Below are 22,265 nucleotides of genomic sequence, written 5' to 3'. Positions count from 1 at the left end.
GCTAATTATTTAAGTCATTAACTTTTTGTTTGGAAACATTTTCAAATTTATGAGAGGAGTTGAAAGAATAATACAAAGAATTCCTATAATACCTTCGTCCCAGGGGATCCCTGGGTGGCTTAGCAGTTTGGCGCCCCTTCAGCCCAGGGCGTGATCCTGGAGTCCCAGGATCGAGTCCCGCATCGGGCTTCCTGCATGGAGCCTGCTTCTCCCTCTGCCTGTGTCTCTGCCTCTCTCTCTCTCTCTCTCTCTCTCTCATGAATAAATAAATAAAATCTTTAAAAATAAAAAAAAACCTTCTGTCCAGTTTTATGAGATTCACAAATTCAGCCATATTTGCATCCTCTCTCTCTCTCTCTCTTTCTCTCTCAGTCTCTCCATACATAAATACATATCTTTCCTGCACTATTTAAGAGTCAGTTCCACAAATCATGACCTTTTAACTCTCAATTCTTCTCTTTGTATTTGGTAAAAACAAGTACATCCTCTTACATAACCACAGTACAATTATAAAATTCAAGAAATTTGATCTACTACCACAGCCTAATATACAATCCATATTCAAATTTCACCAATTGTGCAATAATATCTTCTGTAGATGATATTTTTCCTGATCCAAAATCACATATTGTATCTACTTGTCATGTCTCTTTGATCTCCTTTAATCTGGGAGGGTTTCTTAGCCTTTCATGACATGAGCATTTTGAAAAGTTCAAGCCAGTTGTTCCCACAATTTGTACTTGTCTCATAATTCTTCATGATTAGCTGGACATTCTGAATTTTTTTCAGGGATACTTAATAGGGTATACTATGTCCTTCTCACTGCATCACATCTAGAGGCACATGACATTGCTTTGCCCCAGTTTCCTTTTATTTTAAACTTTGAATTTTGTTTACTTAGCTTAAAAAATCCATATTTATAAAACTGATCCCGTATAAAGTGTTCACTTTTTAAAAATTTATGAACCAATATTCTACCCTCAGTTACAATTTTTCTAAAATATTAGCTCATTGGACTACCTCATGGTATGTACTGCACTATTTTTTGTGGTTTCCATGCACCCAGCCCACACCTTTGTATATTAAACTCCCTAAATGCTGAGTGAAGGAAGTCAGTCGGAGAAGGACAAACATTATATGTTCTCATTCATTTGGGTAATATAAATAATAGTGAAAGGGAATATAAGGGAAGGGAGAAGAAATGTGTGGGAAATAACAGAAAGGGAGACAGAACATAAAGACTCCTAACTCTGGGAAACGAACTAGGGGTGGTGGAAAGGGAGGAGGGTGGGGGGTGGAGGTGAATGGGTGACAGGCACTGAGGGGGGCACTTGACGGGATGAGCACTGGGTGTTATTCTGTATGTTGGTAAATTGAACACCAATAAAAAATAAATTTATTAAAAAAAAACTCCCTAAATTAGAGAGTGCTGCTTCCTGCTTGGTCTTCAATTGATACACCACTGGAGTAGCATTCTCCATAGATCTCCATATCATCATGACTTTCCAGAAGCTCTGGATAACTAAGGCACCTTAACAGGCCCTAAACAGGGATGGCAAATGATATTAATCATTGGATGAAGAACATTAAATTTACATTATATGGCTCAATATTGGTAGCAACATATATACCCAAGCTTTCTATACTGTAAAACTGTTATTTTATCTCTAGATTTTGCTGATAAGTACAGATCTGATCAATTCAGCTTTCTGTCATCATCATTCCTCAAAAAATTTGATGACTAGATAAAGAAAAAAGTATATACATATATATTAGCTCACTGGACTGATAAATAATCAAGTGGTACAAACAATAGGAAGACTAATTTCTTATGCTTTAACTCATAGCAATGCTGTTAACTTACTAGGGCATCTTAGGCAAGTTAATCTCCCTGACTATGCTTTTCCATATTTGTACTTGAAGATAAAAGTTTCTAAAAAGTTAACAATGCAAATTAACATTAAACAAATGTTGAACATTAATAAAAGCAAAAATGATTCCTCAGGAAAGATTTCTAGAGGTGAGTACAAGGAAGAAAGCCCAGCATAACATCTCTCAGAAGTATCAGCTGTAATTCAATCATAATTGTTACTAAATCATGCTTAACAACAGACCATCTTTTCTCACAGTTTGCATTATGTACCCAATCATAGGAATGTGTAAAAAAATAATTTTCTCCCTGATTTGCAGACATCAAGAGAAGAGATCTTAAAACTATGGTCCTTAATTCAAATTAATTTCAACACACCAAAACCAGGATAACAGAATTCTGGGGTATTTACTAGTAAGAGAATAAGCACATTCTTTCAGATTCCAAAAATCTAGCCAAAACCCACAAACCCCATTCTACCAATTAGGAAAATGTATTTCCCCAAATCAAGAGACAGTGTTCTACTTGACATACCTGTCTCAAAAGGAAGAAACCTCTGAGTCTCGGTTCATGCAGTGCATATATAGATACTTCTCATCGATAAAACATAAGGTTTCTTAGAGAATTATAATTGGCTCATAAAAACTATTATGAATCTATTTTAATACTGGAGTAAAATTGTGGTGTTCTATATTTTAATAATGTAAATTTAATAGTGCCATTTTTAAGCACAAATCATACTATGCAGGAGGTAATCCATGTAAAATCACTTAGCACATAGGGTAATTCAATGAATATTAGTTACCTAGGAAATATATTCATATAAGCCTACAAACAATTAAAATTATCTAGCATTACTTTTTTACTTGGCTTCCAAGATCTCACATTGTCCTGGAGTTCTTTCTCACTGGCCACTCTTATCTGATGGCTCAATATTGGAGGGTCCCAAGATTCAATCTTCAGACCTCATTTCTTCCTCATCAACGATCACTCCCTAAGTGATCTTATTCAGTCTGAGATTTTGAATGTTTTCTATGCACTGATTCTGACATTATTTTTTCTACCCTGACATTACCCTAAAGCTTCATTCGTATATCCAACTGTCGACATAACATCTCCACTTGGATGCCCAATAGGTATTTAAACCCAATGTTCCCAAATAGAAATCCTGATTTGCCCTCCAACACCCTCATCCACCAGTCCTTCCTACCCAGATAATAGTACCATATTCACTTGAATGTTAATTCAAACCTAGGAATAATCTCTGCCTCTCCACCTTCTCATTTCACATTCAAGCCCTATCAGTTAAGACTATAAAATTTTCAATTCACCCACTTCTCTCCTACTCTTAAAACTATTCTCCTGGTTCATCACCATCACTCAATTCCCCAACAGCCTCCTAACTATGGTCTTCAACCACTATGCCCATATCAGTATTCTCTGTTCTCTACTCATCAGCCAAAATTATCGGATCCTATCAATCCTTTCTCAAATCCTTCCAAAAGTTGCCCATCAAACTCAGAACAAAATTCAAATTCACAGGTCTGCACGGCTCTACAATCTAGGATTCTCCAACCTTCTCTCCTACTATTCTCCCCGCCCTCACTTTACCCCAGCCAAAATGGCCTTCCTGCTACTCCTCTCACTTGTCAAGCTTATTCAGCCTCAGGGCTGGCTTTCCTTGACAGATGTAGGTCTCTGCTCAAATGTCAGAGGTCGTTCAGTCCATTCTGTCCTCCCCACTTACTCTACCACTCTCCATATTGTCCTACTTTATTTTTCTACATAGCATCATCTGATGTTATAGTGTAGACTCATTTGTTTATTCTCTGTCTCCCCAGGTAGGGAGAAGGGAGGAATTCTATCTCTGTATTAATTGTCTGTCCTCATTGTGGCTAAGGAGTTTATCTTCTTTATTTCCAGTGAGTAGCACAGTGTCTGGCATGCAATAGTAACTCAATAAATTCTTGTTGAAAAAATTAATTAATGGTTCTTAAATTGCTGAAAGGATGATTAAAATATCAGAGATGAATGGATTCCATGAGAAAATATGAAAATCATGAATAATCTATAAAGAACTTATCAAACTCAACACCAAAGAAACAAACAATCCAATCATGAAATGGGCAAAAGACATGAACAGAAATCTCACAGAGGAAGACATAGACATGGCCAACACGCACATGAGAAAATGCTCTTTTCACTTCACTTGCCATCAGGGAAATACAAATCAAAACCACAATGAGATACCACCTCACACCAGTGAGAATGGGGAAAATTCACAAGGCAGGAAACCACAAATGTTGGAGAGGATGCAGAGAAAAGGGAACCCTCTTGCACTGTTGGTGGGAATGTGAACTGGTGCAGCCACTCTGGAAAACTGTGTGGAGGTTCCTCAAACAGTTAAAAATATACCTGCCCTAAAAATAGACCCAGCAATTGCACTGCTGGGGATTCACGCCAAAGATACAGATGCAATGAAACGCCGGGACACCTGCACCCCGATGTCTATAGCAGCAATGTCCACAATAGCCAAACTGTGGCAGGAGCCTCAGTGTCCATCGAAAGATGAATGGATAAAGAAGATGTGGTTTATGTATACAATGGAATATTACTCAGCTATTAGAAATGACAAATACCCACCATTTGCTTCAACATGGATGGAACTGGAGGGTATTATGCTGAGTGAAGTAAGTCAGTCGGAGAAGGACAAACATTATATGTTCTCATTCATTTGGGGAATATAAATAATAGTGAAAGGGAATAGAAGGGAAGGGAGAAGAAATGGGTAGGAAATATCAGAAAGGGAGACAGAACATGAAGACTCCTAACTCTGGGAAATGAACTAGGGGTGGTGGAAGGGGAGGAGGGCGGAGGGTGGGGGTGAATGGGTGATAGACACTGAGGGCGGCACTTGACGGGATGAGCACTGGGTGTTATTCTGTATGTTGGCAAATTGAACACCAATAAAAAATAAATTTATTATTTAAAAAAAAAAGAAAATCATGAATAACTTAAAAGCATAAAAAATATGTCTCACAGGGTAGATATAGACATGACAAGGAGAGTACACACAAGATATGTGCAAATTTTGAGAGGAAAATAATACTTTTCTTTAGGTAAAAGTCTGAAAGCAGACTGTGAGTACTGAGCCCAATAGTCAAGATCAATTTCTAACTTTTAAAGAATGGTTTAATTCAGAATAAACTGGAGATTATAAAATACCCTCTGGGACTGTTAAGAGGAGCCTCTCATTGGTGGGATTCAGAAAACAGAAATAGGATAGACAACCAGCATATCCCTGCTCTTTGATTTACCGTTGCTGTTCTTGGCTCTTCCTTTGCTTTCATTCAGATATTGTTCATAGACATTTACTTTTATAAAATTCTAATTTCATATAAAAGTTGCAGAAGAGTACAGAATGCTTATATATCTTTTCATTTTTTTCTCCACTTTCTTTTATAGAGCCTCCCCCTACACATCACAACTCTATCTGAATATACACTACATATTATATATTTATCATGCTATGTCTTAGAGATCACCATTCCAGACAATTTCACCATGGAGAATTTAAGTTATCTTTTATTTATAGAATGTTTTCTTGGATTGTAATTTTAAAATTAGTTCTGTTCCATTGTTTTCTTCTTCAGAGGAATTCCAATTATTCATTATTCACATTCTTCTTTGCCTTTCTTCTATTTCAACCACTTTCTCTCTTTTTACTTTTTTCTTCATATTACTAACAATTCTCATCATTGTTTTCCTGCCTTTTTTCAATGGTGCATTTTATACTTTCATTCAAATCTATTCTTTTGATAACATAATTTAGTCTGTATATCTAAAAAGAATAAAGTCTACCATTTTATTCTATGTCTCCTGATTCCAATAAACCTTCATTTCATCTCTTCTAGGTTTTTTTGGTCCACTTATAACCTTAGTTTTTTGATCTATGATTCAAAGTGTTTTTCATATCCCAATGTTTGTTTAAAGATGTTTAATTCACTCTAGAGTCTCATGTTACAATTTACTTCTCTTTACTTCTCTTCTTTACTTTGGTGGTTGTTTTTCAAAGAATTTCTACCAGCTGAAATTTTTTGATTCTCCATTCTATTTTGATCTTACAGTAGCTTCTTTTTTTAAAAAGATTTTATTTATTTATCCATGAGAGACACACAGAGAGGCAGAGACACAGGCAGAGGGAGAAGCAGGCTCCATGCAGGGAGCCCGACGTGGGACTCGATCCTGGGACTCCAGGATCACGCCCTGGGCTGAAGGTAGGCACTAAACCTCTGAGCCACCGGGGTTGCCCTTACAGTAGCTTCATATGTAAGAGAACCAATTTCATATCTGCATTTCTTGGACAAAGTTGACAATATGAGCTGGTTTACATATTCTTTAGTTCAAGAATACTCTCTCCTGTCAGAGTGGCAAAGTACGATTTCTTTAAAGTTTGGCTCTTGAAGAGCAGCAATGGAAAGGAGTTACACACATTTCCTGCAATTTTGTTTTGTTTTGTTTTGTTTTGATCTTGTGGTACTCAGGACTTTGTCCCCTGGCTTCTTTTTCCCTTCACCAAAAAGATTCCAAAGGGTGACTTTACCTCATCTCTAGGGATGAACATTAACCCTCTTCATCTCTAGAAATACTGCTTTTCCACAGCTGCTACCCCTGTACTGTTAAGCCCTTTCCTCTTTACTCAGAGCTCTTATCTACCCAGATTCTCTGTCAGTATTTTCACAATTAGCATAGACTTTCTTTCTGAGGGTGATTTGCATACAATCCCTTCTTGTCTCTTCTGCACTGTTTTCCCAGAACCTTCTAATTGTCTACAAAGATTTGCAGTGAGAACCTGGGAGACAGCTCTACGGAAAACTGACACTACCTTTCTACTTACACCTGAAGTTTGTATTGTCCTCTGTCTTCTAGTTCTGCTGAAGGGGAGGGATTTATGTCATAAAATTTGCTTCTTATTGATCTCTCCAGATTTTTGGAAAATGTAGAAATTATCGAGATTTAGGCAGCAGAAATGAATTACTTCAGCTATCTGGAAGTTCCTCATTTATAACTCTGAACCAGATACTTCTTCCTGAAGTCTGAAATTACATTTCTGGTTTTGCTTTTTTTTTTTAAGATTTTATTTATTCATGACAGAGAGAGAGAGAGAGATAGAGAGAGAGAGGCAGAGACATAGGCAGAGGGAGAAGCAGGATCCATGCAGGGATCCTGACATGGGACTCAATCCCAGGTCTCCAGGATCACACCCCAGGCTGAAGGCAGCGCTAAACCACTGGGCCACTGGAGCTGCCCAGTTTTACTTTTTTAATCCTGTAGTAGACACTGCAGTGGACACACGGTGCTCTACCCAGGTCCCCCTTCAGAGTTCAGGCACCTATTCTCCCAGTTGGGAGCATCATGTTGCTGATCTCTCACTATGCCTCTCATTAAGAGTGACCCTGACCAAAGGGAACTGTCTTACCTAAGGTTACACTCCCCACTCCATGACAAAGTCATCAATCAGTGGTTGGCTGATGTAAGAATACAAAACTCAGCCCCTTTGCCTTAATTTATGCCAACTGTAAAAAGCCACCCCGCTCTAGATTTCCTTATATGAACATCTGGTGTCTCAGTTCTAACTGTAGTATGGATCAGTTTCTCCATCTGCCCAGCCCTACCTTTCTCACTTCCTTACAGTTGCATATCCTGAACACATTCTTCAATATACTCCCTGCAAACGATTCTCTACCTCTCACTGTTTGTATGCATCCAACCTAAGACAATCACCATCAAAAAAATTTTTATTGCATTATGAGATAGTCCTATTGTAAGTACCTTGAATAAACTGTATACATTCATTCAATTCTCATGAGGAAGCTGTGAGGAAGCTACTATTATTATCATCTTCATATTTCAGATAAGAAAAAAGTATGTTTATAAATCTAGCCTATTATCACTTAACCCTATCATAGGATCACTTTTCATTTGTACACATTCATTAGCAGGTACATTTAACAACCACTTCTCTGTAGATTTGTTTTTAATCTCACTTCCAAAAAGATTATAACTTTTCTCAAAAATTCTTACCTCCATCTTGAAATTTGCTTAATCTCTCAAAATACGAAGACATGGGGGCCTGTACGATATCTAGGATAGCCAGAAGTGTTCTTGTTAGTCTCAACAATTCACTGAAACTATAAAATCCAAAGTATATAAGATTCCGAGCCAAGTGGACCACCTTAATTAAAAAAAAAGGGAGGGGGGATAAGAAAAGAAAAAATAACATTAGAAACTGAAATTAATATTGATTTTTTTTAAGTAGGTTCCATGCCCAGCACAGAGCCCCGTGCAGAGCTTGAACTCATGACCCTGAGGTCAAGACCTGAGCTAAGATCACGATTCAAGCTGAAATCAAGAGTTGGATGCTTAACTGACTGAGCCACCCAGGCATACCTGAAATTAACATTGATTGTTTTTATATTATCTAAATTAGTGCAGGTATTTCTAAACTTTTTAATTCTTTAATGCCTAGGAATTAAAATGTCTGCAAAAGCAGCCACTGAACTTTGATTTATTCAAGTTCATAATTAAATCCATTTAAGGCCAGTTTGTCATCTCTATCAAAAGCCCAGATGACAAGATTGGTGTCTGGTGAACAGTCAACAAGGAAGCCAAAAAGAAGATTTCAGGTGTATCAAGGTGTTTAAAGAAATCTACATTAGAATGATTTACTTAACTAAACATTAACTTACTTAAATCAGTAGGATATCACTTAATAAATGGTTACATTAATGAATTATGTTAATAAATGTATATTATCCCCGAATTTGTCCAGAAATAATTTGTTCCCTATGCTGTTTTGTGGTTTTCTGGACACTATGAAACATCCTAGGTATGACAGCTAGCTTCCAACATGGTCCCCAAAGTATGGTATCTTTTCACACTGCACCAAGGATGGTCTGTGTGATGAACAGAACACAGCTGAAGTGATAGCATACCACTTCCAAGATTAGCTTAGAGAAGACGACAACTTCCATCTTGGGTTCTCTCTCACTTTCTCTCTCTCTAATGGCTTGCTCTGGGTACCATAAGGACACAGGCAGTCTATGGAAAGGCCCACATGGAAAAAAGATGAAGCCTCTGGTCAACAGCCAGTAAGGAAGTATGGCCACCAAGAAACACATGAGTGAGCAAGCTTAGCAGGTCATCTAGCTAGAGGTAACTGCAACCCCAGTCAACAGCTTCATTACACTTTCATGAGAGTCCCTGAGCCAGAATGATACATTTTCAGATTTCTGACCCATTGAAACTGTAAAATAATAAATGCTTCTTGCTTGAACTAAGTTTGGGAGTAATATGTTATACATCAGTGGATACCTAATACACCAGGTATCAAGTAATGGCATCTCTTCTCTAGTTTTGTCATTATATCCCCTAAATGATATTAAAACCGAAGGCATTTCATTCAGTTTAATGAGGCTACTAACAATTTCACTTACACAGAGATGGGGGGGAAGATGTATCCAAACAAATTACAATGTATGCAAACTGTCTTTTGTTCATGAAATGCAATAAAGCTTACACAGATAAATGAAATTACCCCAAATCCACGAAAACAATAGGTAACAAATAATTATAAATAAAATATTTTGTTTTGGACATCAGGTCTAATTAAAACATCAAATCTATCTTTTAATCAATGCCAGAGGGAATCATACATTCATCAACTAAACTATCCAATTACCAAAACATCCTAAATATTAGACTGAAAAAAAACTTTGGTGCTCAATATATCTAATTTTTGACAGGGAAAACTGAATAACCTCACAAATGAGTTGTTTGTATGAAATACCTCAAATGTCAGTTTGTTTTTTTCTTTATCCCCAAAAGGAAAGGGCTGATTTACAACTTCTTTCAAGTATTCTTCAACAAATTCCATTGTCAGTGCAAATTTCCTCTTCATATCATTTCTGGAAGAGTCTGTTATAGAATCATATCTGGAAAGATAGAAAGAATATGAAGCTAAGTTGATTGGAATCATTCAAAAATAGGAAAATATATATACTTTAACCTCCCAGCTTCTTAGGTTTAGGTAACTTAGTTAACCCTTCTAGATGTTTTTAAGAAGCACTTAAAAATTGTTATTCCTATCATAAATACGATTTCCATTTATTGGTTTCCAGAATGATGTTTCTATTTTTAAGAGTTGTCATTTTACTCTCCAAAATGCATATCTTATTTGTATTTGAAAGACCAACAACCTGGATGGGGGGATGAGTTAAATAGGTGATAGGGAGTAATGGGTGCACTTGTGATGAGCACCAGGTGAAGTATGGAAGTGTTGAATCACTATACTGTACACCTGAAACTAATATAACACTGTATATTAACTAACTGGAATTAATACTTTAAAAAATAATTTAAATGCTAAAAAAAAATAAAGGCTAACAACCTGAGTTTGAACACAGAAATGACCTTCCATATATTTCATTTCAAAATTGAAGACATTTGATTTTGAGTTCATCTACTGAATTTAAAGTGTTCAAGAAATGTTTCTAAACATACTCATGAATTGTGATCTTTGTAGGGATTTCGGTCCAGAGCCTGGCATAGCGGACAGGCACCACAGACTCCTGAGGATCCCGGTCAACATGCATGTGGAGCATGAGGCGGCAAAAAGATGCTCGGAGGTCAAATGGCAGGCTCTCATCCGACACACACCGCAGGATCAAATCAACAGAGAGCTGTGTAGAAATCTGATTTATGGCCAGATATTGGCGATCCAAGCACATCCTTGCAAAGAGATTTAGCTGGTACCTTAAAAATATGAAACATATTACATTATTTGTCTTCTCTTGATAAAGTTCTTAAACAGCACAATATCAATCAGTATCTACTATTTACTTTTATAGGACACCAATATTTCCAAGTGTTTGTGACACTGGAGTCAAATTTTTGGGGTAGTAAGTTAAGATCAAATAACAAATACATGAAATTGTCTCTATGTCCATTCAAGTTGCAATTCTCTTACTTGTTCCACCAACATGTGTCTGGTGGCAAGTGTCATTATGCTCTCTGTTTTTTGTCTCCTAGGATTACAAATACACTAAGCCTGAGGGCCATGGATGAAAGATCCCATGAAACCATCTCCTTCCTGCCCATTCCTACCGAGCTCCAGCTCTAACATCTAGCTAGTCTAACTTTAGATCCACACAGTTCCAAAACCAAATGTGACCCACCCAAATAGCATCAGTTACACTTGGATTCATCAGCCTCTGAGATTAAGGATTAGCCTTGGCTTTGTTGCAATACCTCTAGAAACCAGGAAACATGGGGGATGCTCCGCCTTTCTCAGATTCCTGTCATTTGAGCCCAACTGTTTCCATGGGCATCTGCTAAAGGTTTCGATACCTTAAGCTCAAATACACCAGCTAGATCATTGTTCCCAACATACTGACCACCAGCAACTTCCATGGCAACCTCTGCTGCCATGTGCCACCTTTCATAACTATAGATACCAGCTTTTCTCCAGTCTGAGCTGTCCACATATTCATAAGCTCTCTACATTCCTGCTGGCTTACTTTCTCCAAGTTTGCCTCTGAAGCTGGATCAGCACACCCAGCTCAGTTCCATCCCTCAAGTCCAACACCACAGTCCCAATATGTCTCCCATCTGTACCCACACCAATCAATAACAGAAAAAAAAAAAAAACTCTCTGCTGCACATCAATTTCAAATTAGTGAAAAATCAGAAAATTGCAAGTTGTGTGGGTGGCAAACACAGATGTCCACTTTTATTTTGAATATTTTAAATAATATTAAATATTTCAGCTACCTTAGTTTTGACATGACTTTTAAAATTTCCTCTTCATAGATACCTGACTTTTAGAGGTTTCAGAGAATATTCTCTCAATGAATATGTAACATTGACAATTATGATTCTTTACCTATAATAGGTAAGAACTTCCAAATCAGCTTTTGTGCCTTCTTTTGCTTCTTGAGCAAGGTGCCTTATTGCTTTGCCATGAGGTTCCTTGTTGCTATCAATCCAGTAGAGCCAAACTTCTTCATCATCAATGTCATCTGAAAGGATGGAGCTCTCCATAGGGTTGTCTACTTGCATCGAGACCAGCCTTGAAATAAATTATACATACAAAAATCTATAAAGAGGCTAACTCACAAATATGACAGGAACTATGGTGTTTAAAAATAATGAACAGAAAAAGATTCCTCCCCTATCTGGGCTTACTTAGTTTGAATGAGAATGTCCGCATTGCCTGGGCTCAACATAAATTTACAGATGAGTTCTTGAGTTACAGGTATAGCAGTGGTATTGGACACACACAGATCTGATAAATAATCCAAAAACCTAGCAAGAGAAAAAAAATAATAAATTGAATGCTAGGAAAAGGCATTTCACAGAATATCACAATAAAAATATTTGGGGATATAATGAAAGTAACTTTTTAGATCTATTTTTAATACCCCCTTACAATAGCTTTTAATATGTTGCTTATCTACTTCATCATTAGAAACAAATTAAACATCCAATTATTTGTGTTTAATACAAATTTTCTCTCAAAAAAGGATATGTTTGTTTCTATTTATTTGGTGATATTCCTCCCATAGCACTGTGACTTATTATGTTTAGAAAATCATTTATCTGCCCTAAAAAGAGACTATTCAAGAACTGGATAACAAAACAAAAGCAGATGAAAGCTAATGCTGTACTGAGTAAAATACGAAAACAGCACACAGTTACTGAAAGTGAGCATGGCCTAGTTGAGTCAAAGACCCATTTCTACCTTCTAACATTTATTTGCTGTGCTAATTAGTAAAGAAAACTGTCAGTCTGATTGACATTTCTGCATTCATTTCTCCCAGATACAGTAGCATGGTACAATAAAAAGTAAATTAGATGGAATACTCCAATCATAAGGAATATTACCATAATGTTAGTAATAGGTAATTATGGTTTTATGGTAATATTCCTTACTACTAGGGTTTTCTTGGACAAGTTGATATCTAGGCTTCTGTTTTCTGTTCTCTAAAATGTGGATAATAATTTATAATAATATAATATATTAGTAATTATAATATACAACCAGCATATCTCATGGCAATGTACAAAGATTTAAATGAGACAATGTACATGAATATATTTTTAAAAACTAGAAGTACTATAAAAACATACATGATTAGAATGAAAGTTACTTACATTTAAATATGTCTATAAAATGTTTTAATTTCCTATGAGGTAATAACTGTATGATACATAATTATTATAACAGCAAACCCAACATAGTTTTGTCCATGCAAGTTAGTGATGTGAAAGAATTTTGACTTTTAAGAGGTGCTTGGGTGGCTCACTCAGTTAAAAGTATGTCTCTTGACTTGGGCTCAGGTCATGATCTTAGGGTCCTGGGATCAAGCCCTGCATTGGGCTCCCTGCTCAGCAGGGAGTCTGCTTGAGGATTCTCTCTCTCCTTCTCCTTCTTCCCCTTCCCCCCCCTCATATGGTCTCTCTCTCCTCTCTCTCTCTCTGCGTCTCTGTCAAATAAATAAATGAATCTTTTCAAAAAAATAATTTCAACTTTTAAAACATTCTAAAAATAAAGGAAAAGGCTTTTTTTGCAAAACAAACAAAAAAAAAACACAAAAAATAAAGCACAATTCCCACTAGTAAAGAATACTACATGAACCACTTCAAACCTTGGCTCACGATTTCTCCTGAGTAAACTGACAAATGTTTCTATTTCTTTTGCTGTGATATGTTTCTCTAGTAGTTTTCTGTTGTTGTGCAACAAAGCTGTGATGGTATCTTCTGCCAAAATATCATAGCCAATCTGGGACTGCATGACACAGAAATTCTTAGCAATATATTCCTGCAAAGAAGAAAGACTGTCAGAATGCGCTGCCAAACAGCTTAGAAATAACAGGTTCTATTAGAGTCAGCAACATTGATTAATTTATTCATAACAGAAAACTCAAATGCATTATCAAAAGAAAGGCAATAATCCTTCAAAAAATATGGCTTTTTGAGAAAGGAAACTAAAACATATGAGCATATGCCTAATTTAAATTATAATAGAAAATCATATACCTAGATATATTTAATGTGAGTGCTTATACTCTGAAAGCATAAACAGGAAGAACAAAAATAAACCTAGTTAAAACAACAATTTCTTTTGACATGGTAAATTTTACCAGCCTAAAAGAGGCCCTTCTTCTAACTCTTACTGAAAGTCATAACCACTGATTTTATCGTAATTACAGAAAGAAAATGGCTCTGATATTTTGTTCATGGCATGAGATCTATACTTGTTACATGGAGATCCCAGGCGGACTTGCAGTGATTTCTTTTTTGTACATATTCCAATTAAATCTTCTTAAAATAATAAAATTCCATACCACTTTTTATTTTAAAAGGCTATTAAACAAAATAATATGATTAATCAATTACTTTATTGACCAGATCATTCATCCTGTAAATATTTTTTTCTTTTTTTTCCATCCTGTAAATATTTCTTGAAAGCTTACTACATTCCAGGCTGTTTGAAAAACTAGGCATATGCGGCAAACAGGATAGGTGAATTCTCATGGATCTCACATCCCAGTGTGAAAAAAGGCAGTAAGCCAGATAATAAATATGGTCCTTTTATATGTTAATAAGTGAAGTGAAACAAAGGGATCTGGAAAAGTGGCAACTTCAGATGGGAGAGAAGCTAAAGAAGTGATACCTGAGCTGGGATGTAAAAGATGGGAATGAGCAAAAGGAGGCAGCCATGGGGAGAGAAACCATCTAGGTAGGTAGTGGAATCACGCTCTTTATATTCCATAAACAAAGGTGGCCACTGTAGCTACAGGGTAGCAAGTAAGGAGATAACAAGAGTTGAAGTTGGAGAGGTAGGTCCTTGAGAGCCAGGGCAAAGGACCAAAATGCTATTCTAAGAGCAAGAAAAAGCCATTGAGAGTTTCAATCATGCATTATTTAATCTGTTCCTCAGTCTTCACACTGACTCTCCTATATTTCAAAACACTACTGCTCATGTCCCACATTCTGCATGCAAGCAAGTATCCCACACAACCATAGATAGACCTGCTAAACTTAACTAACCCCTTCCATAATCCATAGTTCTCACTTCAACTTTGCGGGGATTCTCCTTGAGAACGTATCTCTGGTTCTATGAGGGGCAAATTTATTGATTACAAAGTGTTTTTGCTTAGACAAAATTTACTGGAATTTAGTTACTCCCTGAAAATGATACAGATTGCACAAATTTAATTATATTCTAAGCAGCAATTTTGTGGCCTTTCAAAATGATAGCTTACATTGGGTAGCCAGATAAGTAAAGTAAATGTCTTCTGTTAGTATATCATTTTAAAGACATGTATTGATTTATATACTTTTATGACTATTATAATCATACCTAGTATAAGGCAAGCCTCCAAGAAGTTTGATAAATAGATCAAGATGCTGATAAAAAAATCAAATCAGCTGACCTGCCTCACCAGCCCTCTCTCACACTAAACTAATCCACAAAAGTAACCGAAGCCATACTCTACTCTCAAACTGGCTAAGAGAAACAGAAGATGCTGATTTAGGAAACGATCATTAATTATAAACAATTTCATATTAAAGAAACACATCGATTAAACACATTGCAAAATACTGTGCATTTTTTTAAATTTTTATTTATTTATGATAGTCACACAGAAAGAGAGAGAGAGAGAGAGAGAGAGGCAGAGACATAGGCAGAGGGAGAAGCAGGCTCCATGCACCGGGAGCCCGACGTGGGATTCGATCCCGGGTCTCCAGGATCGCGCCCTTGGCCAAAGGCAGGCGCTAAACCACTGCACCACCCAGGGATCCCCAATACTGTGCATTTTTAAGATAAAAATGAAACTTAAAAGAAATAAATTTCACTTGCCATTGGCAACTTTTAACTATAGCCCTAGGTTCCCTGTCCTCACAGTTAGGATTATCTTGGAACAAAAGTGCCCTTTGTAGCAGCCATCATTCTCTCTTCATAGACCCTTCTTCACTGAAATACCTGTTCCCATATAGATTATGAAAATGAGTCTCATTCTCCTCAAATGCTTCCTTCTCTAAGCTCCCTTCCTGGGCTCCCCTAGTCACACTGAGCTCTCTGTCTTCTGAATTCCCATAATCCTGTCTTTTCTCTCTCATGTCCCCTCTTTGTCTCTCCCTTATATTCCAGATGTACCTGCCCTATCTTTGCCACCAGACAAGGAACTTTTTGGCCTACAAGTAATGATAGGAAACCTCACATGTTCCTAGAAACATCAAGAAATGTCTCCCTCTTCTTTACATAACACATCCAGTGGGCCTCCTGCCTAGCAAAAGCTAATACCATTTAACAAAGACCTCAGACATCTTCCCCCAAAGATTCTGATTGCACACAGAAGAATAAATACATATGTCAGTACAGAAATACTTACAGGTCATTTTTGTGGCCAACATAAAACATTTCACTGCAGAGTGGAAATTCCCATTCCTATTTTATGTAATTTAGAACAGTAACCAAAGAACCTGAGCCATACTTTAAATGTACTTTAAAAGATGGGCGGGCTACACTCCAACCTGATTTTTCCGGTAGTCTTGCTGTGAATGTCTCAGCACACGGTAACACAGCCTCAGCATATACTTGTAAGGAGCATATCTTTGGTCCCCCAGATCTTCAAGTCTCAGCATTGAGCCTTCTCCTGCCTTCTCCTTAAAGGGTGCTTTAAGAATTCCAAATACCTATCAGTAAAAAACAACAATAACCCATTCTGATGAATGGAGGTATATGTTTTACAAATAAGGACATTGACTCAAGAACACTTTTGTAATATTTGAATAGAATTCATATGAAGGATGAAAAAAGATTTAGAATACAGAACCAGCATATTAAGAAACAGAAAAAAATACCATTTAAAGGATTCTCTAAATTGACAAAAACATTTAAATAAAACATTTTATTTTGTTTAGAAATTATATTTTATTAAAATAAGAATATAAAGACGTCGGGTTGTACCAAATTACAAGAACATACTCAAATGAACTAAAAATAATTTCATTTCTGTAAGCTTTATAATTATTTCTACGGTGTTCTATAACTCTCCAAAATAATATAAAGAAAACATTTACTGTTCATCTGAAATTGACATCAGAAAATTACCTCCAAATACTGCTTCTAAACATCCTTTGGAAAGAGTTCATTTATTGTTCTTGGTACATAAAGATGTCGCCAAATCAATGAATGTATCAGTATTCAAATAAATAAGGTGCCACACGGGCAACTGGTGGTACCCAAGGACTCACATTACACCAAGGTTAGCAGCTGGGAAATATTTAAAAAGCATTGAGGAATATAACTCTTTTAGGCAGCAGGACAGCAGGTAAGGTCACCTCGAGCTAAGCTGGTAGATGAGTAAATTGTTTATGAAAGAGCACCTATACAAGGGCATGAGTATTACTAAAAGAAAGCAAAATAGAAAACAATCGTCTTTTGTAGTTTATGAAATACAATAAATTAAAGTTACTTCAATAATTTTATATTCACTAAACCTTGAATTTTATATTTAAAATACTGAAATAAAAGATTAGACATATGTTGGTTGAAATAATATTAATAAATCATTCAAGGTCCTAAAAGTCCTTGAAATCAAATGTTTTATACAAAAGAATGCTAATGTCAGAAAAGCCTTTGTCTCATTAGATTTACAATCTTTATTTTTTTGAAAGAAGTGTTGATTTTATATTTTCAGACAATCAGCTAGAGAATATTAATTGGCGATATGTCTACTATTCTCCCTTCCTATCGCCACAACAGCATATATACTAATAACATGATTTTTTTTAATTTTTTAAGTGTCTTCTTTGAGCTCGCACTTAACTAATGAAGAGTACCATTACTTTGTAGCAATTAACCTAATATGAAAACCACATAAAAGTAGGCATGCCCATTTGTGCATATTATCAGGAAGTGAATTAATTTACTGGTGTGTATGAACAATTTCCAAAAGACATAGTACAGGTGCAGCTCTAGACTTGGAAAAAACCTAGAATATTGTATAGAGCACTTGTGAGCTCATGAATAGACTTCTCTCCTTTCCTAAGGAAGGGAGGGGCAGAAGTAGGAAGTAGATGGAGATGGCACTTTCCAAGTTATCCTGGAACTTTTACTTAGAAAATTATTCCAACACCTTTTCTGGAGATAGTCTGACTCCATAGGTTTTGTGAGAGGTCTGTGGGAGGCTCTCTCTAAGATGGCCCCAGTGATCCCTGCCTCCTAGAATTCACATCCTTGTGCAATCCTGTCTCCTTGACTTTGGGCTGGATTTATCGACTCATTTCTAATAGAACACAGTAGAATAGTAGAATTGATGAGGTGTTACTTCTCAGATTAAGTTATTAAAGAGACTGTGCTTCCTTCCATCTAGGTGCCCTCCTTGTTCTCTCTTGGCCCGCTCATTTCTAAGGAAAGCAAGCTTCCAAATCTGGAGGCAGTCTTACCAGAGGCCTTCAGGGGAAGTGATTCTTCTGCCTTTTGAGACTGAGATGACCGCAGCCCCAGCCAGCACCTTGACTGCAGTCTTGTGAAAGGCCCTGAAGAAGAACCACCTCCCTTAAATCACTCCCAGATTCCTAATCTACAGAAACTGTGAGACTAGTATCTGTTGCTTTCAGCCACAAAGTCTTGGGGTAACTTGTTACACAACAATTGGTAACTAACACAAGAACTTTCCTGATGCTATAATTCAAGAACATTAAATATGCAAATTTATTATATGAAAACATTCACCTGTGCCAATATGTTTTGTTCCCTCATTAATTTTTGACGTTCTCGGTTTGGCTTAGTGATAACCACATCCAGAACTTCTTGTCCATTATTAAGTACATCAGCCACAAAGAAGATGAGATCTTCTAATAATTTGGTTACAAACCTATCATAAAATGAAAAGAAAATTTTACTCTAATTTTGGAAAATATTTTTCTAATAAACACTAAGGACTGAAACATTGGAACATTGAGAGTATTTTGTAATAAAAATTTTTGCATCACCAAAACATCTAATTCAGTTAACATTTACCTAAATCTTTACAAAGAACAAGCCTTCTCCAACTTCTCCAGCCCCCACTCTTGCCTCCAATTCTAATCAAGTATTTGCAAAAGGCAATTATGAAATAAAACCACATGAGCCCCAACAGGAGATGAGTGGATAGGCTAATACCACAGATCCTTGCCTATGTCTGACCAGCAAAGAAGAGTATTTCCGCTTAAGGGAGAATAGCTCAACTTCTAAATTTCTAAATTCAAATCATTTTTCTATTGACTCAAACTACACTTCCTACTCTTTACTACACCTCTACATCTCCAATGAACAGAATAAGGAAAATTTAAATGAAGTGTTAACAGATTCAGAACAAGCAATCAGCTGCTCTAAACTGTTCTTAAACTATTACCTGACCTATAAAAATCACAGCATTCTAAAATCATACACTAACGTTCACCTTTAACTCTACAATTTAGTTATCATGTTGTTACTTGGACTTCAATGGCATTTAGAACCTGAAGTATCTTGAAAACCCTTCCTCCCTTAGCTTTCTTCTTCCTCTTTCCTCTGCCTGCTTTTTATCATGTTCTACATGAATTTTTAAATTTAAGTTTTGAAAAATTTTGTCCAGCAAATACATATATATATTTATCCATACACCTCAGCATAATTATTAGCATGGTCAATTATGATCAGATCAATAAGAAAACTACAATATAGGAAATTCAACAAATCCAGAAAAGCGTAAAATGTATTCAGTTTGGAAACATCTTGATCTTGATCTCCAGATTTACCTCCTAAAAGAGAATGTACTTTCTTGGAGCCAAGTGGACATACTCTAATCCAGAATTTAGCCACCTACAGCCCAATTTCAGCATATTTCCAGGAATCAATTCCACTCCAACATTCCAGAGACTGTTTTCTTGGGGTGCCTATTTTAAATTTTAACCCAATCTGTCTCTTTTAGAAATGTGCCTATGCAGGATTCACTCACATAACCTTTGAGGGCAATTACAGAAATGTAAACTACAATTCATGTGCATTGAAATGTGGTGTGAATTTCTTTTGAAACTGTGGCCTAATGTCTTCCAAATCATTCCATTTTTCCTAAAAATAAAATTTATTTTGAACTCAGGGTACTTCAACAAATTGAAATTAAGTTGAACTTCAGTTAATATCTGTTCAATCTACAAGTCCAGTTTGAGCATAAATATGTTTTCTATTAAAATCATTAATATTCTTTTTCTCCTCTGTTTCAAGTTAAGTGTGTTCCAATGTTTAGACATGTAAGGAAGCAAAATTGTGGGACAAGTACAAATCACTCTGCTTCAAAGTCTTGCAAATGGCCTGAACTGGTGATAGTTAATGGAATGATGATCAAGAAAATTAAGTCTTAATCAAGGATCACTATACCTTAGCCCTGCTTGCACAGCCTGCCTTCTCTGATGATTGGGCAATGGAAGGCCAGAAAACCAGGCTTATCTTTGGATCTCTGAAACTGTTGAAACCCTTTTCCCCCCTTTCCACCTCAAGCAGTGACAAAGCAACTGAGTTTTTTCAGTTTAGATCAAATTCCAATTCTATACTTAGAAGTGGTTTAAGCCCACTTATTCACTCAATCGTATTAATTTGCTTGAACTAAAAACATTTTGCCAGAGACTTTGTCAGATGGAGCAATGATAAATAAAATTTTATATACATATATAAAGATATACCTAAAAATTATATATATACATATATATGTGTATATATATGTGTGTGTGTGTGTGTGTGTATATATATATATATATATATATATATATATATATATATATATATATAAATATAAAGATACACCTAAAAAATAAAAAGCTTTGTGGATTAGGAACAAAATAAGAAAAACACAGTGATAAGCAGGGTTATTGTTCAATCCTTGCAAGATAACTGGGACTGAAACACATGGTAGGTCTTCACTTCCTTACCTCACTGAAGATATTAAAGCAGGAATTTTCTACCTCTTAAAAGAACCTTAAAACTTTGGTGGCCCTTCTTCAGCTCTGGTGATGTGGTGGTAGGAGGAAACAGAGGAAATTCACGACAGGACTGGATCCAGCCACCTGTGATCTCAACAGCTGAAGCCTCAAATTAGAAGATGGACTTTTAGTCCTCAATTTCAGATCTGGCTTGGAACTAGCTGAGATGTGCCAAGTGGAGGCAACGACAAAAGTGAGAGAGGAGATAAGCAAATGTAGAGAAAGGGATAGCAAAATCCACCAACGTAAGAAGAATCTTATTCAAATTTCAAAGCACACAAGGGAAATGGACTTGAAGCCAGACGCATTATATGTAAAAATCAAGAGGCCAGGGCACCTTGTGATTTTGGATCAGGTCAGATGGAGTCCCATGGACTCTACACTCAGCAGGGAGTCTGCCTGAAGTTTCTCTCCCTCTGTCCCTTCCCTCATTTAGGATCTCTCTCGCACACACTCTCAAATAAATAAATAAATCGTTTTTTAAAAAATCAAGAGACTAAGTCAATACCAACAAAATGCAAGTAACAGGAAAATTTCAAAATCACTTTTAAATCAGTTTTTTCAACCAATAAAGAGATAAAGAAAGCAATTATATACAAAAAAGACAAATATATCTTAAAAAAGCAGATACGAATGAAGAACAGGTGGATACACAAAAGAATCAAAAGAAATCTGAGAAATAAAATTAAAATCACTTAAATAAAAGTCTAATTAATGAAGGTAAATCATTCTGCACACATTCTAAAAGGTAGAGTGATTTATAAGACAGTATCAAAAAAAATCAATCCAGAAAGCAGCACAGAGAGATTTAAAAAGAAAAATTATAGACAGTTAAGAGATAAAAAGGATGAATTAAGAGGACCCAACATACATTTAATAGGAGGTCTGAGAGAGAAGAAAAGGAAAAGATAAAGTAGCATTTGAAAGAAAATGGCTGAAAACTGCATAATTAAAGAAAACATAAGTATACAGAGTAAAAGCATATCTTAAACATTAGGTAGGGAAAAACAAGAATTAAACTTCCTTAATTTAAAAAAAAAAAATTTAATGAGCTCATAGATACAGAGAACAGGTTGGTAGTTGCCAGAGATGAAGAGTAGGGGGTGGATGAAATGGGTGAAGAAGGTCAAAAGGTATAAACTTCTGATTATAAAATAATTAAGTCCTGGGGGTGTAACGTACAGCATAGCAGCAATACTTAATAATATTGTATCTTATATTTGAAAGTTGCTATGAGAATAAATCTTTAAAGCTCTCATACGAAAAAAATATTTTGTAAGTCTGTATGGTGACAGATGTTAACTAAACTTATTGTAGTGATCAT

At 36.0% G+C, this 22,265-nt stretch overlaps 1 protein-coding gene across 4 annotated transcripts in view; it reads right to left on the bottom strand.

Annotated features, from left to right (window-relative positions):
* ITPR2 (inositol 1,4,5-trisphosphate receptor type 2) overlaps window positions 1-22,265 on the bottom strand; it is a 470,949-nt gene that overhangs the window by 308,559 nt on the left and 140,125 nt on the right. For all 4 annotated transcript variants that reach the window (XM_072798592.1, XM_072798594.1, XM_072798596.1 and 1 more), the window contains 8 exons: window positions 18,678-18,819; window positions 16,472-16,633; window positions 13,579-13,751; window positions 12,116-12,235; window positions 11,814-11,999; window positions 10,433-10,684; window positions 9,720-9,864; window positions 7,955-8,105 (listed from right to left, as the gene is read on the bottom strand). In XM_072798592.1, the coding sequence (XP_072654693.1) occupies window positions 7,955-8,105; window positions 9,720-9,864; window positions 10,433-10,684; window positions 11,814-11,999; window positions 12,116-12,235; window positions 13,579-13,751; window positions 16,472-16,633; window positions 18,678-18,819 (1,331 nt within the window). The remainder of the gene's footprint in view (window positions 1-7,954; window positions 8,106-9,719; window positions 9,865-10,432; window positions 10,685-11,813; window positions 12,000-12,115; window positions 12,236-13,578; window positions 13,752-16,471; window positions 16,634-18,677; window positions 18,820-22,265) is intronic.

Source organism: Canis lupus, chromosome 25 (assembly GCF_048164855.1).
Source record: "Canis lupus baileyi chromosome 25, mCanLup2.hap1, whole genome shotgun sequence".
Classification (NCBI taxonomy): domain Eukaryota; kingdom Metazoa; phylum Chordata; class Mammalia; order Carnivora; family Canidae; genus Canis; species Canis lupus.
The sequence above is the reverse complement of the archived record's forward strand: the minus strand, read 5'-3'. Positions and strand labels throughout refer to the sequence as shown.